This window comes from Zosterops lateralis (assembly GCF_965231275.1).
Source record: "Zosterops lateralis genome assembly, chromosome: 5".
Classification (NCBI taxonomy): Eukaryota; Metazoa; Chordata; class Aves; order Passeriformes; family Zosteropidae; genus Zosterops; species Zosterops lateralis.
Genome location: NC_139766.1, coordinates 14626771 through 14647985, shown reverse-complemented (window position 1 = coordinate 14647985; position 21215 = coordinate 14626771). Strand labels below are relative to the sequence as shown.

General features: G+C 35.2%; 1 protein-coding gene across 3 annotated transcripts in view; it reads left to right on the top strand.

Annotated features, from left to right (window-relative positions):
- BOD1L1 (biorientation of chromosomes in cell division 1 like 1) overlaps positions 1 to 20896 on the top strand; it is a 37279-nt gene extending 16383 nt beyond the window's left edge. The window contains exons 11-25 of one of the 3 annotated variants that reach the window (XM_083861634.1): positions 1048 to 1109; positions 2521 to 2590; positions 5077 to 5114; positions 6005 to 6092; positions 7146 to 7225; positions 7878 to 7962; positions 8940 to 9013; positions 10350 to 10425; positions 10506 to 10540; positions 12461 to 12506; positions 15345 to 15379; positions 15482 to 15566; positions 16015 to 16168; positions 17886 to 18029; positions 19209 to 20894. In XM_083861634.1, coding sequence (XP_083717760.1) covers positions 1048 to 1109; positions 2521 to 2590; positions 5077 to 5114; positions 6005 to 6092; positions 7146 to 7225; positions 7878 to 7962; positions 8940 to 9013; positions 10350 to 10425; positions 10506 to 10540; positions 12461 to 12506; positions 15345 to 15379; positions 15482 to 15566; positions 16015 to 16168; positions 17886 to 18029; positions 19209 to 19317 — 1181 coding nt within the window. In that variant the 3' untranslated portion in view covers positions 19318 to 20894. Of the gene's footprint in view, positions 1 to 1047; positions 1110 to 2520; positions 2591 to 5076; positions 5115 to 6004; positions 6093 to 7145; positions 7226 to 7877; positions 7963 to 8939; positions 9014 to 10349; positions 10426 to 10505; positions 10541 to 12460; positions 12507 to 15344; positions 15380 to 15481; positions 15567 to 16014; positions 16169 to 17885; positions 18030 to 19208 lie in introns of all 3 variants that reach the window. The other 2 variants (XM_083861636.1, XM_083861635.1) reach the window with 2 other exon arrangements.
- Positions 20897 to 21215: the final 319 nt, after the last annotated feature.

Here is a 21215-nt window from a genome sequence, read left to right as displayed (position 1 = left end):
GGGTTTAGGTCCAAAGACTGGCTTTATTCTCTAGTTTTACTGACATTTGAGTTGAGAAATCTGTCTCTGCAGATTTTGGGATTTTAGGAATTTTTCTAGGAAAGATACTGGTTTAGTAAGCTTGAGAAGTGTTATTTGCTGTTTATACAAGAGGCAAATGAGCCATGAAAGTGTAAAATGCTATACAGTAAAGTATTCCTTTCTCGGTGCTTGCCTCAGTCCTTGTTGTCCATTGACGTAGCTTTTGTAAATGGTAATGGTACTTATTCGGTGAACTGCAACCATAATTTAATCACTTTACATGCATCTTTAGTGAATATCATGTTTTAATTATTTGTTTAGGAAAAGCTGTCTAAACAACTGAAATCTGAAATAGATTTCCAAAAATGCTGTAGAAGTCATGTGACAATGCTGTTGCCATGGCCTGTTAAGATGTTATAAACATACACTTGTTCCCCTGGGGAATGAAATGGGAAGGGGTTTTATGCTTCTCTGAAGCTACATTGATACTAACAGGAACTAGTGAGTTTTCAGTCTCTATAGAAATTGGACATTTTCAGTAGTTCTGGAACTAACAGATTCAGACCTAAGTGTCACTTAAAGCAAAGTATATCCTTGGTTTTAACTCTTAACTCTGCATTTATTGATACAAAGGTATTTTACTGTTGGGAATTTGGTCTAAAAAAATCTGTTGATGGTTTCTTTTTGAAGGAAAAGCAAGAAGAAAAAATAGTTAGAATTCATAAGCAAGAAAAAAAAGCCAAAGTCAGAATTCTAAGTAAGCTGTGGTAAATCCTGATCCCCCATATTTTCCAAGCCTTTTGTATTTAAGGAAAACATAGCAGTACTTGAGTTCTTGCAGATGCCAAGTTTGGGGTTTATTGAGCTGGTTTGCCGTAAACAGACAGACTATTGTTTGTTGTCCACAGGAAGGATTTAAATTCATGTGCTGAATTCATGAGTAGTACTGAGAAATTACATTCTGCTGTAGCATGAGATAAATGCATAATGTAATCGGATAATTTTAACATATTTGTATTTCATCAGGCAATAATGCAGCCTTACCAAAGTTGGCAGAAGAACTAGAAGGTACCTTGAGAACTGACAAGGTATTTATGTTATTTTGAAAATTTTTACTGCACTGTTTCTTGCTAATTCATGCATGTTGCTAGGCTTTGTTCCTGTACCTTTTGATTTTTGTGCAGCAAAAATGGAGCTTTAAAAATTTGAACTGAAGAACTTTGAAAGACCAATTTTTCAGGTTATTCAGCTATAGCTTTCTAAGCACAGCTGGCTTTTAAATTGTAGGCTGTCCATGTTATTCTATGTTAGGAATAATTCCCTCCTTCAGCCATACTCCTTCTGTGACTGAGACATTGGAGTTTGTTTTTTTTAGAAAATCAGTCATACTGTGTGCATGTTGCTTGATAGTGCTTGTAAAATAGTCACCCACATCCCAGCTCTTAGAGCTGGCAAATGTTGATTCAGTCCTTTATACCAGTAAACAAACCTACACTGCTGTTCATTGCCTTGCATCACTTCCTGGCCAGTCTTCAAACTCACACATCCATGTGTTTGAGCAACACTTGCTGCTGTTGTGTGCTGATAACTACAACCCATTATCTGCTGTCACAGAAGAGTGGGGCACCCTGGATAATCCAGAGTGTTTGGGCTCAGGGTCAGCTTGTGCAAGACCAAAGCTGAGTCTGTGTGACCAGGCTGTGTTCCATAGTAGGCAGGATTCCACATAGTTTAATTCTTCATTCAGATGCAGGAGTGCATTCATGTATCTTGCCAAGCTCTGAGAAGACGTTTTTGAGGGATAACATGGTTCAGAGCTTCAAGCATCTATTAAAGGGTGGACTTTAGGAAAGTAGAAGTCAGCTTGAGTTTGGTGGGAATTATTGATCATTCCATCTGCGAACATCTGTGCTGTTTATCAGCAGCACATGGTTCTGGAGTCAGTATAGCCATAATGTGGAACTAGCTGAGTTTACAATGTTCAGATCAGACTTAATACACTTAGCTCCATATAGTATTATTTATGCATTGGTAACTTTGAGCTGATCTGCAACTTCTTTTCTTTTTTCTTTTTTTTTTTTTTTTTTTTTTTTAAAGCAAGAAAACCTAAAAAACTCACCCAAAACACAAGTTGAAGGGAGATCACTGTACCTCGTTATACACAGCAGATCCTTTTTTTCCTTGCATAGATGAACATTTCTTGGCTATTGCTTGTATTTGGAACTCAAGAGTAGGTGTTGCACATTGAATTCCTGAAATCTGCTTTTTTGAGCTAATCTCTGGTACTAACCTTAACTCTAAGGTAAAATCTAAATACTCTACTGTTGAACTTAGCTCTGAAAGTTCCTTCTTAATATGTGTACTGATGTCTTAATAAGAATGTCTTACCATGAACTATAAAAGTCTTCAAAAACTATGTTCATCATGACATGAAGGAGCAAAGTGAAACATACTTGTCTGAATATTTGCAATATTTGTATCTTTTGATTTTGCATTTAGTCACAACGGCCTGAAAGTGCAAGAAGTGAAGAGGGGTGTGTGGATCATCAATCTAAAGAATTGCAAAAAGGTGATGTTTTTACTGATAGCTACTTACTTTCATGCTGAGGGGACTATTACTTATGATGGGAGAGTTGCAGATTTGTTATGTATGACATATAAAGGAATTGAAGAAAGTCTTCAGAAATCTTTGAATGTATCTAGGAGTTCAGGGGCCCTTGAATTTGGTTTATGGGAAAGGAGGGTCAGACTTTTCTTCCAACATGATATGCTGAAAGTAGGAAAGGATTTTTAAATTTGAGATTTTAAAAAAAGTAGACTGCTAATATTCCACTTAAAATCAATAAATAAAAACATTTGTCCAGGACAGATACAGAAACTTCCCCAAAGAATGGCTTTCTTCTGTATAGGTTTAGAACATCCTGGTTTTAGGGTGCTGTGACAGGCCTTGTGAGAATATGAAAATAGTAAGTAGTATATTACAAGTCACAGAGACTTTACAGAAAAATTCTGGGTTCTTTTTTCTTCTTACTCTCAATAAGATTAATTGTGGCCATCCACTCAAATTTAAAGAGCAGTTGTAAGTAGGTAATCATCTAGTTAGAAACTTCAATTAGTCAACCTGAATCTGTGCTCACTAATACCTTTTCCATGTACTTAAACTAATCTTCAGTAGGACCAAAATTGAAAAAGGATCCATTCTTCCCAAACCCAAATTATGCATTGCAATTGCTTGGCTTTCCTGTTAAAGCAGAAACAAACACCTGCTTTGTGCCCATCTTGATGGATTTTGTGCTCCAGATGCATTACAAAGATGTTTACAACACTACCAGATGAGAGCTAATCCTCAGTTATTGGAATAAGAAGCAGAACTAAAATGAATCCCAAGAGATACCAGAGTTACTGCTGCTTATATTGTCCAGGGAGGTTAAAGATGCATTTCCTCTAACAGAAATTTGCAGCTGAAAGCCCACATGCTATGAAGGGACACACTGTTAAGCTCACTTCTAAATTTTTAGACATACCAAATAGAAAACAAAAACAGCAGTAAGGTGAGACATGAGCATTGGTATAAAACTTTGGAATTCTATTTTTATTCTCAGGTAGGTCAGATTGATGTGCCTGGTTATGGTTAGTGTGTATTCAGCTGAGTGAGAAGAGACATGCTCTGCTCACAAGAAAGCAAATGTAAACCCTGAGAATTGGTTTAAAAGAATGTAGACTTCAGAGGAGCAGAAATCTAAAATTTGAACAGGTTTTTCTGTACTGTGAGGTTTCTTTGAAGTCTTTAAAACTCTGCCACTTCCCATCATGCAGTCAGTCACCCAGACAGACCATACTTAAAATTTTAAATGTGCAGATTGAACTAGCTGAGATAATCTTGTTTCTTATAAAATGTTTAACAAAAGTCCATTTGTTGTGTAAATCATGTTGGATATGACATACTGAAGACTAATGCTTTGTAGATCTTGGTAGAGAGGTTTTCTCTCCCCCACAATAATCTCTCTTGTATGTATATATGCATGCATATATACATACAGCTCGACATACGTAAAAGGAAGTTGTTTAAAAGACAAATGTGTGTCTTGTCATGAGTATGAACAGCAGACACAGTAGTTTAGTAGTCCAAGATTCTTTGGAATGTAAACAAATCATTGCTGTTTGAGTGGGTAGGAACTAGCTCTTCATTTGACACTGCTTTAAAAATTGAAAGATGTGCAACTCAGCAGTATAGCTGTGGAAGAGTCATTGCTAAAACATGGAGATTTAAGAAACGAGCTACAAAATACATAAAACTCTATTTAAAAAAAGTGGGCTTACTTGATTTTAGGTTTATGGTTTTTTTCTGTAGCTAAAGGGAAAGTTGCTTGGAATGATTTAGCAGCTTTTTTAAATCAAGGTATTAATTTGGCGCTTTTATGAATTGGATTTTAAGAATGCTTGATAGAGCAGCTTCTTTATAATTCTCTTTGTGTATTGAAAGTTATGGAATTCTTTCAAAACTCCAGACCACTCATCAACTCTGATAATTATTTTTCCTGTTTTTGTGATATGGAAGGCTGAGTCTCTACTTCATCAGAGTTAGAGTTAGAGTATAGTAGAGTTTAGCAACTGGACAATTTCCTTACGTGTGTTCTATCAGCTACAGTACAATTCTGCAAACTTTAGTTCTCTGGAAACATAATACAGCTTAATCATGTTTTACTTCATCCCATGATCCAGTATCTAAGATTGTGATGGAAGAAATTCTGATTCAAATGGTAGAACTATATTTGAAATGTCAAAGTCACCATCAATTTGGAAGATAACAGCCCCTTCATTGCCTGTATTTCAACCATAATGTGATTTTCAGTTACCTTGTGCTCAGAAATTCATATTCTTGTTTTGTGGGTATATTGTTAAAGAGAAGATTGGACGACTCTCATTTCCAACATTGAAAGTAAATTTTACATAGTTTCAGGTTCTCTGGAATCCCTTTAGGGAGGTGAAGTAGAGGATACTGTGATATTTTGTGCTTGCTTAGCTTTTCTGATTGTGTTAAAATTATTTTAATAGATATGCTGCAGAAGAATATTCCTGTAGAAACTCCTCATGTAAGTACTTGTTTTTTAAATTTATTTTCTAAATCTGTGCTGCTTTTCTCATACTTGAATTTACTTCTATTTACATTAAATATTCTCAAAAGGAAAATATTATTTTTGGATATGGAGAGCCCATGTTTATTGATATTCTGCAGCTGTGTACATTGATGTCTAATTATTCTTTCAAATCTGCGAGTAAATAAATCTTGTATTGTTGTTCCATAGTCTATGACTATTTCAAGACTGTTAACTGGTAGAAAAAATAAGCTTGATTGATCTCCATGAGAGTAGAGGAAAAAAATAGGGATTATTCTTGGAGATCTAGATCACAATTAGAAACCTACTTCAATGCAGTCTGCTGTCTTTCACAAGAACTTATAAGAGGGATTACTGGGAAACTTGCAAATGTGAAGTGTATCTTAAGGAGCAAAACCAAGAGATTTAATGCAGGTAGCAGGCTGAAATTGTGTTTGTGGTTGCTTAAGCTTTGTTAGTAAATTTATTTTTTATTATATTGAAATGCTGGTTGGCCACACTTCTGATGCTAATTCTATTGTTCCTGCATGTAGGAGAATGTCCTTTAAATCCAGAAATATTCTGTGTGATTTACTGTGATTAACTACTTTTAAAACATGTAGTAGGGTGCTTAATTCTGAGACTTTTTTCAATAAAACATCAGTCAAAAATTCTGAAAATATTGGAAGTTTGAAGTTTTTGATCATGCTGTTCTGTAGTAGGAATGTTACTTGCATTTTAGGAATAAATTCATTTTGTAAAGGCTGCTTTCCATTTTAATGTATGTTTTAATGTACTTGGAAGTAGCAAGTAAGGAAAAGTTACTCCCTCCTGTGTTTATAGGCTTCATGGAAAAGAAGTTATCTTTCTTTGTGTTTTGTGTGTAGGTGGAAAACTTGGCTACCCAGATAACTGAAGAACATAAATCTAAAGGAATACAATGTAAATCTTCGGAAACAGTGGATAAAGAAAAATGTAAGTGATACACAAGTACACAAATTGTGCAAAGCTTTTCTGTGGCAAAACCAGGTTCTGCTGTGGTTAGGCCATAAAATGGTATTTTTGAGAAAATAATGGAATAGGCGAACTCCAAACTCCAAAGCAATTTATATTCCAAAACAGCTTCTAATATTACAGTTAATATATTTGATAAAAATATTATAACAGATTTAATTGCTGCACAGAAGAGCATTATAGTAATTTTTTCAATCATAAGTGAAGAAACTTTTTTTTAGTCTGTAAAATTACTAATTTTATCCTTTTTAAATAAAAGTTAAGGTGATCATCAAGAAAACATAAGCATTCAGTAGACTTTGGGGGGATGGATGCTTCCTTTTCTTACATTGGAAAGAAATAAATTTTAGTGTCGTCTTTTATTTGTCTGGAAGCAAAAAGTGAGAAGGAATTCAGTCCATTGAATGGCATAAACGTTTCTAAATTAAATTTAGATGCAGTTAACATCAAAATAAGTTGGCCATTTTGTTGATGTGGTAATTACAAGACTGACAGTGTAATATCTTTTCAAGCTCTGAATTCAACTTCATTTCTTTTCAGCATCAAAACAATTTTTAAAAAGTATCATTAATAATAACATGTTTTTATAAGAGCTTTTATTCCTCTTCTAAGAATTTTGATTTGATTAAGTGAGTGAGTAACAGTCATGTATTCATTAGTGTCCCACATAGCATTAACTGCTTTCCCTGTCTCTGGGTGAGGTGAAGTTGATGTTGGTGTTCTATTTCTTGATGTGTTACCTACCAAATTTCTGTTTTGAGCTTTTCTTTAAAAACAAACAAAAAACAAAACAAACCACACCTGTAACCTACAAGAAACATGTAATTCTCTTCTGTTATTGTCTTGTCTTCCCATTTCAGAGAGCGGTTAGAATAACTTTCTGTTGATGTTGTAAGTAAGAGGTTGCTTTTCAGACTTTTGAATCTCAGTAATAGCTGGTATAAAAGTGACACAAAAATATGACAAATGCAGAAGATGCTTTTTTAACACTTCGATTGTCACTTGCTTTTGCAGGCAACCAGCTGATTGCTCAGGATGTGCTAAAAGATGATGAAAAAATTCAGTGTTCCAAAAAGAAACTTGGTGACATCAAGGTATTTTCAAGAACTCTTATGTTCTACATCTGTAAATAAGATGAAAATCTTAGTCATTATTTCTTCAGCAGGTTCTTTTGGGAGGTGTTTCCATATTTAAGTTATTTTTGTAGTTTAATTGTGGAAACATTATTGTTATTGTCTTGAATACAAAAGAACTGACTAGCAGATTATACTTTTCAGTGGGGGAGACAGTTAAAAATTAAAAAGGCAGGGGTCTGTGTTGAATCTCTCTGAAATGTGGAAGACTGAGAGGACTGAGTTGCACAATAGTTAGGAGCTTGGGATCTCATGGAGGATTGCTGGATGCCACCTCTCCAGTCAGTTCAGAATCTCCATGGACATACTGATCAGAGATCTTCAAGAGGGTATATTGCACTCTACTTTTGACTTTGTACTGATTCCTGCTAAATCAAAACAGGAATTAGGACAAATTAGATGTTCTTTTTAGGAATACATGCAGTATATTTGGGACTATCTCACCCACTGATTTGTGATGAAGCTTCTCAGCATCAAGGTTTTTGTGACAGTACAAAATCTTGATGAGTAAAATAACAACTCGTATCAGACTGGGGTGGTTTTTTAGTGTAACTGGGAATGGTATTTAATGTGTAGTAAAACATCTTTCCTCTCTTGTTTCAAAATAATGTAGGAAGTTATTTCAGGTGATGCAGCAGAAGTGTCCAAAGAAATTGATGTAACACAATCACCTCCTAAAAGTACTGTGAAAGAAAAAGGTAATTAAACTGCCCATTATGGCAGATTTTTTGAACCCATACTGAATGTTTATTTTCATTTGAATTATTTTTGAGAGAAACTGGGGACTTGATCCCAGCAAATATACTTACATGTATTCTCCAGTTGTTTCTGCTCTATTACTGCTATCAAATAATCCATTAATTTTAGTTTCTTTAATGGTGAGAAAAGTTTTGATGTTTCTGCTGTTGCCACTCATTCCCTCCATTATTGCTTCAGTATGTATCTTGGGTAGGAAAGCTCATAGGAAGTAAACAGGTAAGTGGGGAAAATAGAACAATCAGCATTATGGGATAAGAACATCTCCTGACACTGACCATAAGCAAGAGCTGTCCTGTGTAAAAATCCATGACATAACTATCAAATCAGTTTTGTTGCTGCAGGGTAAACAACCAGAAAAGAGTGCAAGTTGCACTGTTGTAATTGACTTAATTGCACTAAAATAAATAATAAAAGATGATGTGTCCACATTATTAGTGTGGTTTTGATCTTCAGTCTGTCTTTGTGGGAGCAGTCTGAGAATGTTCCCTGATGTTAGTTTGACCTTGTAATAGTTTGTTTCTCATGTGAGCAAACTGACTAGTCTGAATCTGTTCTGCAGTGTGCTTATATCCTCAGCTTCCTGTTCCATGGAACATGTGAGAAAATGGAAAAGGGCTTTGTATTTGTCCTACCATTTTATAGTATGTTTTATAGTATATCACAATAGCAAGCTTTTGTTTTTACCTTAAAAATGGAAGACCTCCCTAACTCATCTGGTGTGGGGGAAGCATTTCAGCAGACCAATGCTTACAGAGAAAACAGTGTTGATTTCTGATGGATGTTTTTAGGGAATTTTGGGCTAAAGAATGAAAGAACTTTTTCAGTGTGGAGGTTGTGGCTTTTACTATTTCTTTCGCCTAATAAAACAAAGATATACAATTTCTTTTTTCTTTTTTTTTCTTTTGTATGCGTGAAGATGAATTTAACATTGAACAGGAAACATCTGAAAAGAAAAAGCACAGTCTAGAATCAAATGAAAATTCTCCAGAGGTGAGTGGTCTTACTCGTGTTAACTCACTGAGATAGTGCAGATTCACAGTACTGTCTTTGCAGTACATAACTACTTTGTATTTTGTTGACAGCAACATTAAAATTGTCTTCACCTACTAGGAAATAGTTGTGAAGATTTGTTTGGTACTGTAAAATATCAAGGACTTACGTAGCTCTGTCACAAAATATAAACTCACAGACCATAAGACATCAATGTCTCATTATCAGGGTAGGACTAATTCCCCTCCTAGGCTTAATAGTGCTTACAAAATGTCTAGAATGCAATTATATAGAGTTGTGTTGTATAGAAGTCATGTTTTCTGAAAACTTCGTAATTGATATGGACAGTTTAGTCATTAACAAATACAACTTGCCTTCAAAAAATACTATCTTTCAACAACTTCTATTGTTTAATAAAATTTTAGTTGTTCTTTATATTATCTTCTGGGCACATACTGGAGTTATTCTACAGTATGGGTTGTAAACAAGTGTCTGAACCCTTGAGATTAAAATTGATGCTGGCCTCTAGAAATAGACACTGTTCTCAGAAAGGTCTTGGGTTTCATCATTTGGGGTTTTTTACCTCAAATTTGGAAGTAGAAGAAAATTTAAGAATACATTTTTATATTTGTTCACTCAAGACTTGAGTCTCTAAGAACCATTCTGGGTGAGATACTGCTTTAGTACTTCAGTAAATGCTGAATGAGGCATTCAATCTTTTCTTGTGTAAAAGAGAGTCTGTTATTGAGGATTTCACAATCTGAGCATCTGACCGTATTTGTTACTTTTAAAAGTTCTCTTTCAAAGCTTAAAACTTCAAAGGAAGGGGCCTTTTTTTGCCAAAGATCCTGTTTATATAAAGAAGAATATCAGCAATCTGTGTATTGGGATAGTTAGGATATTAACTGTTTGAAGCACATGCTCAACATAGAGGATGTAGCCTGTGCTAGATGGCACTGGGGAAAGGGGATCGTGGGATTTAAAGTCTGGAGTTCTTGTGTGGGGTAAGCCGGCAGCATTTGTGAGACCTAGTGATAGGGATTTCAGGACTAAGGGGGCAGAAGACACTGCATTCTCAGACACACTTTGTGCCTGAATCAAACCACTGAGAATTTTGTATAAGTGGGAGTTGTCTTGTTTCTTTTCAACTGTATTGGTTGATTTTGTAACAGGCAGTGTCTCCTGCTATTAAACTTTCCTCATCTATTTTTTAACTGAAAAGTTCTACTTCTCTACTGTCACATTATGAATTCAGTTAGCAGTCTTTGTGTTGTATTGCTCAAATGCCAAATGTCAGTTACAGTAAGTAAAGTATTTTTATCCTTTATTTTATTAGGAAAATCAGCCTGTAGTAGTGAAACGCAAAAGGGGACGGCCTCGTAAATACCCTCTTGAAGCAGTACAGCCTGGTGGTAAGTAACTCATAATACCTGTGGGGAAAAACAAGGATAATAGTAACATTCAAGTTCTGAACTCATATTTCTTCCCTCAGGTGGGGAGTCAAAAGCTGATATGAGCACTGGGAATGTAAGTGCCTTTATTTTGTTTGGGTGCGTTTAAACACAGTATTTCAAGAGCCATTTATCTGTTTAACAGCATTTCAGAAACATCTTATGGAAAACTTGGTAATTGAGTTCAGTCTAAGCAAACAAAAATGATTAATAGCATCTCTTAATATAGCTGAACTTTTTAAGCAAAATATAGTGTTAAGTCAGAATGTAGCAAATTACCTATCAGCTTCACACTTAGTTCACTTAATACAAATCTAAGTGTTACGCTAGCAATATATACCTGTGTGCAGGGTGAATTTTCGGTGGTGTGCATATGTGACTTTTAGTTCATGCTGAGAATAATTTTGGCCTGAGGAGCAAGGGTGACTTCATTTCAAAAACGAGGTTTTTTTTTTTTCCTCTACTGAATGTATAATGATAATAGCACATAGAATCTTTTCATAGCCGTGAAATAAAATATTGTGTAAAGCAGTTGTATTACTTATGAATTGCAACATTAAAGTTCACGCAAGAGATAGAGACATACTGGTGAGTAGGAGCTCATGAAACATGTCTGTCTTTTAAAGCTCAGTGGTAGTTTTACTTGCTAACCCCCTGTGAAGATAATTCACAGCTAAGAAAGTGCCCTGTTGGTATTGTTTCTGCAGTCCAGTTGGATTACAGCACAGGGCAGTGATGGGTCAGGCATGTTTGTGGAGTACAGCCAGTTGGATTTAATCTGATTAAAGGCTTCTCTCTAGGGAAGTCCTCTATTTCAGAATCAGCTTTACTGCATAGAAAAGGGGAATTTTAAAAATAAAGTTGTGTTGAAACACAGGTTTTCTTCCTGCTTGCCTGGGGAGGCACCAGCTGGCACATCTGTTGGAAATCTTGGGAATTTACCTAGTTTATGGATAAAAGGAATTTTGTCTCTGCTTGTTCTGTCCTCATATTTCAGACAGTCCCGTGAGTCCTGTCCCTTCTTACAGGTTGTCTGGAATTCTGTTTCAGAATTCCTAGTCTTTCCCAACTGATTTATTTTTTTTTAATATTAATGTAATGAAATGTAACTTGAACTGGTGTGGATTTTGGTATTTGGTTTTTCTCTTTTGGTGTTGTGGGTTGGTTTTTGTTTGGTTGTTTTTTGGGGCATTTTTTTGTCCAGTTAAGGATTAAAATTAATTTTACAATCCCACTCAGAAATCCTCAGTACTGGAACAGAATCGTCTTATTCTGGTTCAAGTGTTTAAAGGTTTTGTACTTCTAGTGATGAGTGAGTGACTGGTGTCAGCTGCAGGCTGGCTCAGGGAGGAGTGATACCTGCCCTCCATCTCAGACAGAGGTTCTCTGAGGTGAGATGCCTTTGCATGACAGTTTCCCCAGGGCTGCTCTGGGAGCACATTGCTACTTTAGAGGGACCATAGGCATCCTGGTGTAGTCAGTCATTCAGTGGTGAAAGCACTGAAGTTTTTGGGCCATCATCATAGGACATTGTGTAATTATATATAGCTTTTTCTGCATTGTGGGTAAATAAACAATTTCTGGTGATTTGCATTTCTGTAAATCTGGATGTGGGATTATGTAAATTGACTGTACAAAACTTCTCTGTTGATAATTAAATACTCAGAAATGTGTTTGACTGAAAATGCTTTTATCTTTCATGTCTTTTATTGCAATGAGTTTAGTGTCAGGTTACTGAAAGTGCTGTGATTTGCTCATGGGCTGATTTGACTTGTGTCAGTTATTTATCAAAATGGAAAAATGCATCCTACTTTTAAACTCAGTACAATCTTTGTGTGCTCATTAGTGTTCACATTTGCAAGGTTTACAGATTCATTCTACAATGAATGTGAGCAAGTTTCTATTTAACTTGTAACATATTGATTATGTAACAAACACAATGCTGATTTTTCTGATTTTCTTTAAATTTAAAAAAAAACACTTTTTGTAATTTCAGCTGCAATCTCCTGCCTTTGCAAGTAGAGGGAAAATACCTCAAACAGGTAAGCAAATGATACCTACCTCAACTTATAAAACAAATGATGGAAGAAACAGAGGAGGGTTTTCACAAAAATCACAAGGGTCCTTCTTAGTCCTGACATCATGTCTAGCAGTTAGTGTTATTCATGAAATGAATACATCTGAAGAAAGAGATGAAGTGAAGACTTGGTACTTGCTACCAAGTTTTTAGTTTCAAAAAAGAGCAGCTTGATAACATCTTAGTTCAAAGATGCAGCAGCTGCAGAATATGCCAAATGATCGATTGGGCTAAATACATGGCAGAGCTTCAGAGGAAGGTAGGTAACCCATCAGACTGGCTCTCAGTGACTGTTTTCCACTTCTGCTTGTTTTCTTTCATACAGGGACTGTCAATCATACTTACTACATCACATTTCAAATTTTGTTCAGTTAATTGTTTTATCCATGGATATATATCTAAAGATCCTTAGAGGTATCTTGAGGGGATATTTCTTTCCCTTTTCACAACTGCTGTAAGATCTTTGGAACATGGTTGCTTAGCTTGATTCAAAAATGTACTTTATGTGCTGAAAAAAAAAAAAATAAAATAGAATTAAGTAAAATACCTTCCTATTTCTCTTTCCTAATTTTTCTTGTATATAAGAGTCTGAACTACACTGGTTGTTTAAATGTGTCTTTTTGATTATGACCATTCATTAAAAAAAACTTCTAAAACCTATTTTAGGAAGCAGGTGAACTGAAAAGTAGGTTTAAAAATTGTTTGTAAACAAATGCAAATAAACGTGCAAAAATCTGAAAACTCAGATCTTCAAACCAAATTTGGAGTTTCCAAAATCTTAGGTTTCTACAAATATACTCACCTGGCTGCATTGCGCATGTGGACTGTTTCCTATTTTCTCCACATTTGTTAAAATGTCAGCTTTAATCCATATGCTTCAGAATTGTCTCTGGAGGGTTAGCTCATTGTGTGGTACTTGACTTCTGTGAACTGCCAAGAGAACAGACAAAAATGTGAGAATGAAATAAAAGTGCATTCTGCTTTGCTTTTTATTCAAAAGAACAGACACCTGACTGTGAACTTAAAGTTTGAGTGTGTTATGTAACATTTCTGTGTTCTGGGTAAAAGACTGTTGATATCACAGCAATATTAAGAGGACTGTGTGAAGTGGAATGTACTGTTAAATTTTTCACCCTATATTAGCATTTGTGGGCATGAAGGTGTTGAGAACCCCTGGCAATGAAAAGGAAACCAGGTTGAAATCCCTCTGTGCAGTTCACTTACTCTGGTAGTTTCTGGGTGTTCTGCAATAAGGATTTGCAATAGGGACAGACTCACATGTGGAGTGGGATGCAGAGTTTTATTTTTGGTCACCACAGCACATGCAGTTAAGAGACATATGTTTTCTGAAGGTATAACACTCCCATAACACTGACACTGAACTTGAAACTAATTACTTAGCAGTAATCAACAGTTACTGCTCTAAAATTAGTGTGATTTTTAGATACTATTTTTATACTTAACTTTAGGCAAAAGTACTGCATTTTCATTTCTTACAGAAGGTTGTCTGTTAAAGGCATGCCATGGATCTAGATGGAATTATTCTTCAGTCAAAAACCCCTTTGCTACAAATTTGCCAAAATGTACCAGAATTATGAAGCACCTCTTTTGTACACAATAGAACTAATACATGCTGTTTGTATTATGTATGTGCTTACATTGTATGAAGAGCTTAACACACTGGACAGTCCTATGTTTTATTTCACTTATTTTTTGAATACCTAAACATATTTGTGTTTTACTTCATTTGCTTTTGTATGGAAGTTTTTCCCCGTAACCTTACAAAGGAATGCCAAAAAGCTTGCATGTGAGTTTTAGAATATGTTTCTCCTCTCTGAGATCTATTTTAGATCCTTTGCATTGACATTCTTTTGTTTGTTCTCTCAGTCTAATTGGTGAGGGGTTTAGAGCTTGTGTCTTCTTTTATTTAGCTTTCAGAAATTAGCAATTTCATGGCAGGGGAAAAAAGACATTAAAAATTTACTTTTATTTAGGTTGCTTCTCTTTTCTGTTGCTAAGAATTTTTATCCTTGTGGCGTTAGAGATAATTCTGTTTGACAGAGTTCAAACGTTTGTAAAATAATCTCTCATCACAGAATTAGGGTAGAAGTGGTAACCATGGAGAGAAGCCAAGTTGAGACATGGGATGTAGAGTTAAAAATCTGTTTTAACATGTATAGGCTAGCCTATAAAAACTACTGAGTTGGAAGTAAGAAGTATTTCAGCAGAGGAAGTCATGTAATTTGCATATTAGAAAGGTTTTAAATAGTGTCTTTTTGAGCTTCACCTCAGTCATCTTGGTGCTTTAGCATGAGCACAGTTAAGCAGTAGAACAGATCACTGGGAGGGACCATGTTCTTGGAGACTTTTAGAATTGGACTGAACAAGATCTTGTGCAGTGTGATTAGATTAATTAATTTAGCCATGCTTTGAACAGGAGATTGGACTAGATAACCTCTAGAGGCCCCTTCTAAGCCAGATATTTCTGTGATTCCGTAATTGGTGGACAGTAGTTGAAAAAGGGAGTAAGTGAGTTCTGCTTTTCCCTTAAAACAGCATATTCAACAAAGCAATAAATACTGTCATAGAAAGCCTTAGTACATAAAAACTAATCATTGTCCCAGTCTCTGTATATAACAAAATACAACAAAGCTATCTTCTGAATTAGAAAGAGACTTTAAATATTTTTGAGCTCCTATGATGTTTATGCAAAGTTGAGAGAGTATGAAAGAACTCCCTTTTAAGTTGATTGGTGAAAGTTTGAAGTTCAGGATCAAGTTCTGTTCTTTCCTTTCTTTTTTAGGTACAGACATATCTAATAAGAAAGAGACAACAAATGTAAGTGTGATTTGTAAATTTACAAGCAGTATGTGATGAAAAATTGTCTTCTATGTAAGGTAAATAGTTCTTGACTTACATATTTCCATTTTGTTTTTTCAGGAGGATGAAGCTGAGAAAGCAGAAATGGTTGTGCGTAAAAGGGGACGAAAGCCCAAGCGTTCTCTGCTTCAGTCAGAGGAAACTGGTAAAAGCATGAGAAACTCTGCTACTCCTTGCAGAATAAGAAAACACTGCTGTGCCTTTCTGTTTACTAATAGCAACAAGATAAGCTTTATTCAATTTTCCTTTCTTGAGGAAAAATCATTGAGTTACAGCTAGTGTAAATATTATGTAAATATGTGTAAATTGCTGTAATCTCATGTCAGAATTGCTACATCCCAGATGCTTTTATAAAGCCTCATGAATTTTCTATGAATTCTAGCTATGAGCTGTGTAAGTAAACTGTGGTGAATGTGTTAGCAAGATTAAGTCAAACAAGTGTGAATTAAAAATGTTGAAATATGAAGGAAATGGAAAATTACTTACTGAAAAGGGGACTTGTGGCTAGAACACCTTTTCTAAATAAAGTGTCAGTGTCCTTTTGGAGGCCTTTTGGACAATTATGGCATATGTGTAAAATTTTAAATGGACAGAAACACCAGAACCAGAGAAGAAACGCCGGAAATTAACGTCTTCTGAAGATGAACTAAAAGAGCAAGAGGAAGGTGAGGAAGAGGATGGTGAGGAAGATGATGATGCACATTCTGGGGCCACAACTAGATCAGCCACAAGATTAGAGGCTCAAAGGTAACTGTGTAGTGACTCCAATAACAAGTTTTTTTTCTATGTTGTTCTCAGTTGCTGTGGGGTTTGTTGCAGGGAAGAGGTTCTTACTTCCTTTTTTTGCCTTTTTCTATTTGTTTGTTTTAAATTGTTAAGAGCTTGCCAAATAATTTTGATTCTAATTCTAGTACCACTCTTCTGGGAATGAAGAAACAAAAGGTGAGGTTAAGGGAAACTGTTAGGGTCTCAAAAGGCATACTTCAGTATGTAACAAAGTAAGAAATGATCCTGTTGGCATTCTTCATCCTAGTGATGCCTCAGAATTTGAGTCTAAGGACACTTGGTTCTGGTGGGTAAAATGGGACGTTGGAGTTGACTGTACAATTCATCATTTGGTATTTGGTGTTAGAACAAGGTGGAAATATAATTATCCCCATCTGTTTCTTTAAGTACTGTCCAAGTTAAATACACAAATCTGCAGTACTGGAGCATTTAATTTCTAGCATGGTGATCTGCAAGCTTGGAGAGCAATCTTGCTGTGAAAGAAAAGTGGGTAGCAAGAGTTCTGTTTTCAGGGAGCCATTCTTCATCTGCCTTAGCACTGGTCTGCCTTTTTGTAGGCATACTGAATTCTGGCAAAGCTCATCCTCTTGATCTTGTTGTGGAAACAATGAAACATAGCAGCTTTGAGAAGTTTTGATTTGTGTTGCTGTCTTTCAGAAAAGAATTGGAGTCCAGGCATTTTTTTTATATATATATTGGTAGTGGGATTGCTTGCAATTGACCATATCTACTTCTCTCTTCAGGATATTATATGTTATATTGTATATGTTATATGTTAGTCTTTGGACAGTACTTGAAGTACAGTTCCACAGGGCTCTTGAACTGATAATTTCAGAACTGAATCTGAAGAAATGATTCTTCATTTACATAAAAACTGTGAAGGTTTACCATTACCACTTAGTAAACAACAGTTTTGTTTTGGTAAAGGCAGAGGGACTTCCTTTGGTCTCACATAATTGTTAACTCTAAAATTGTAATAAAGGTTTAGATATTTTGGGTTTATTCTACTTGCTGGTGGAAACATCTACTTTTTTATAGATTTGGGGTTGTATCTCAGATTTCCAGTGCTACCTTTCTAGCTCTGGTTGGAGCAAAGCATCTCTACCTTAAGGTGCTGCATGCAGTCTACATTTTATGAGCAGCATTTGGCAATAATTCTGTGGAAGAGGATGTTTCTTCATATTCAGCATGGCTGGATTTCTCTGACTTAAGTCACCTGTTTTCTAAACTATGAAATCAGTCACCAATAACCAGTTTTTCGTGTTTCTGGACTTGCGGATACCAAAGCTTGTATGAGTGAATTCAGACTACAAGATATTCTTTTAAACATAGACACTTATATACAAACGTTATTACAAGATTTGGAATGGATTGGTTTGGTGGTTTTTGGGAAGTTTTTTTGGTTTGGTTGGGGTTTTTTTGGGGTTTTTTTTATAAATACCAAATATTGTCAGTAAAGCAGGCTTTTGATTCTCCTTTTGATACAAAAATACACAGCCTAGCATGGCATGGTGCCTTGAAGCAGGCAAATAGTTTTTTCACTGTTTCTTTTGGCAACTTTGATTTAGTTGTTGCAAATACTGTGAAGTCTTGATTATCTGCACTTGGAATGCAAGAAGAAATTTACTTGGTAAAAGTATTTTGTTATATATAAATTCATCATTCTTTTGTATTACAGAAAACAGTCCAGCAAGCCAACCACACGTGCAACTTCTAAAGGCAGCAGTCCAAGTTCAGTTTCTCCTAGAAAACGACAGAAACTAGCAGCTAAAAAAAGATCTCCAAGTGATACAAAAATTAATAAATCTCCTCCATTGACACAGTAAGTATTAAAGTTGAATCTACTTTGAGTATTTGTTTTGGAAGCCACTGCAGTGATTCTTTCCTTATATGTAACATACCACTTCAAAATCTGAACAGCAGACTAGTTTTGTTCTGTTCTTGTATGATATATAAAAGCTTTTAAAGGATTTTCTTCTGTTTACATTTTTTCTTTTTCTTCCTTTATTTGACATTTGGAAGACTAGATTTTTTCTTTATATCCTTGGAAACCTCTTGGGAGAATCTGAAAATGCTGTTTATGTAGTATTTAAACTTCAGCTGTGATACTTTCCTGGGTGGAGGGTAAGAGCATTGGTAGTTCAGGTTAAAGCTAAATATGATGACATGATTCTAATGCTTCAAAGAGCTAAGATCAGCTTAAAAAAATAAAAAGAGAATAAACTCTGAGAGCCCTTATGCCAAGTTTTGAATGTGTTTCCCTTTCCCTCCTTTCCTGGTATACTTTTTAATTTGCAAAGCTGAGATCACAGTGCAGAAACCCAAAGGGATAAGTAACAAATGTTATGCATAGTTGCTCTGCATCTTGTAGTTTACCTGTAAAATGTGTCATATGCCAAACGTGTGTAGCAGTCATCCTTCCTGAAATGTGTCAGTGTCCTCAGGCTGAACTTGGAGAATGTGTGCATTGTGCACTGATGGCTGTCACAGTTCACCTCAGCTCCATTATTTTGTGTGGTGATAAATGGCCAAGAGTTTAAGCCCATTTACAGTTAGTTGCAGCTGAGATATAGTGAGCATATAGATGGAGGTGTGAATGCACAGGGTAAGGGAACATCTGCCCTTTTACTGCCTCTTATGTGTGCAGGGCTTGAGACACTATTGCTGCTGTTCTGTCTTTGTGAGAGAGGGGACAGGGTCATGAAGTCCATTATGTTCTGTTACAAATCCACAAATCTTTCCAGAGAAAGAGTAGGAAGAAGGAGAATTCTAGCTCCAAAATCTGCATATGGAGCACTCTTCAACATACCAGAATTAGTACCACATATCCTATTAAGAAGTGTGTATTGAGTAGTAAGCTCTTATATAATGTATCAGAGATGGACAGTTACATCAGAGATAGACAGTTTAGTTCAGCCCTCTGAACACAATTGTGTTTTTGACCACTCTTTTTTTTACAGGCTCTGCCAGTTGTGAAAATAATTCATAATGTGTTTTTCAGGTTAAAGATGCAGTCTGCCAAGCGTAAAAGGGAGGACAGCCCAACAGTGGTACGGAGAAAAGGCCAGCAGAAAACAGAGGAGACGCCATTAAAGAAAGCAAAACGATAATCTTTACCAGCCAGCACTGTTCTTGGAAGAGTCAAAAGGAAAACAAACATCTGTGCTTCTATTTTTTTTAAAGCAAAGGGATTTGCACGTGCTTGTTTCAGAGCTCTAAGTTAAACAATGCAGTACTTTTAAGTTACATTTTAAACAGCTTTATAAACTATTGTTTATACAGAATATTATGTACATTTATTTCAGATGAAAAATAAGTTTACTTTGTATCTGAATGAAAAACAAAGTAGTTATATATTTTATCACTGACTTGGAAAGTTGGAGTTTCCCAATGTGACATGCTGATGCAGATGCTTCCAACCCATAAGGCACCCATGTGCCTATTAATACATTTTGTACATAAACTTGTAAAAATAGGTTGTATTTTACTCTGTGTATGAATCTAATCAATGATGGACATTTTATTTATTATATGGAAAGCATTGGTCTGTAAACTTTAGTATATACCTTAGGGTTTTTTAATTATATATTTTACATTCTATGCAGATGTCAGTAGGAAACTTCCCCTCTGCTCCCCCAGGAGCTGTCTAAAGTCTGAAGTTCTCTAAAATATGCTCAGACAGTTGGTAAAATATTTTTCTCGCATGCATTAAAGTAGTTTAGCATAGTGAAAGGGACTTGGCTCCTTTCTGTTCACATTTGTGACAAAGTATGACATTTAAAATGTAATCTTACTAGATTATATTTTCATTTGTAAATTTACTACCAACTTCAAGAAGTAAATAGTACTAGGTTAGATTTGTTCACAGTCAACCGGTATCACCCTAAAATGAAACAGTTTTATTTTGCAACTAAACACTTGTTCTTTCAGTATTTATCTCTTTCAACAAAGAGGGACCCATTGAAATGAAAAGTCACTTCTAACTATAGAGCTTCAGCATTTTATGTTACATTTTATACACAGGTATTAAAAATAGAAGCTGGTATTATTGCCAGAATCTTTTTTTAATGTATATTAACTCTGGTAAGAGCAAATGTTCAAGTGAAGTTGTATATAAAGTTAAACTTTTCTTATGATCAAATGTGTCTCTTGTTATGATGTGATGAATTGCCAAACAATCTGAGATTATTTTAAGTGTTTTGTTGATATTCTGGTTTATAATTAAAAAATATTTTGGGGGTTGGAATTTTACTTTTTTTTTTTTTTTTTTTTTTTTTTTCTCTTTTTTTTTCTCTTTTTTTTTTTTTTTGTGAGTTTGTTTTTTTGAACTTGTTGTAAGGCAGATGTTTCGGTCAGATATTCTGCTAGGTTTCTTACTGAGATTTTTATATAAAAAAATATAAAATGTTTGCCAAAAATCTGAGTTGCCATATTTTATTTTCCTTTAATTGTTTTACCATGGAACTTGTCTTTACAAATGTGTCTGGTTGGAGTCATGTCTATAAGCTTTACCTGGTTAGTGTCTTTAAAAAATCTTCACAGGTGCTTATATTTTAGATATGTAAACAGTAGGGAAAGTGTGTAACTGTTTGTCTGCCTTAGTACACTATAAAAGTGCTCACATAATAATTCTCCAAGCAAGTTAGTCTGAAAGAAGAAAATATCTTAGCTCTGAAAATTAATTTCTTTTACTTTTTACCTCAACTCTGCTGCTATATTAATACATACCTTGCTAGCATAGTGATTTATATATTCCTGTATGTTACTAATACTGATGTTTGTGCACAGTTGTAGGATAAGTTGAATCTTTCCTTTCTTCCATTTTTTTCCCTTTGCCCCCTGCAGTATGCATAGACCAAAATTGTGTCTTTTGTCTCAGCCTTTGTTCTGTGAGGCTGAACTGCTTGTTTTTCCATGGGTCCTTTCCAGACTTTAGGTGGGATTTGGAGTCCTTCCCTGCACCTCGTTCTATTTGTTTCCTTACACCTGAATTCAGTATTGAGGTTGC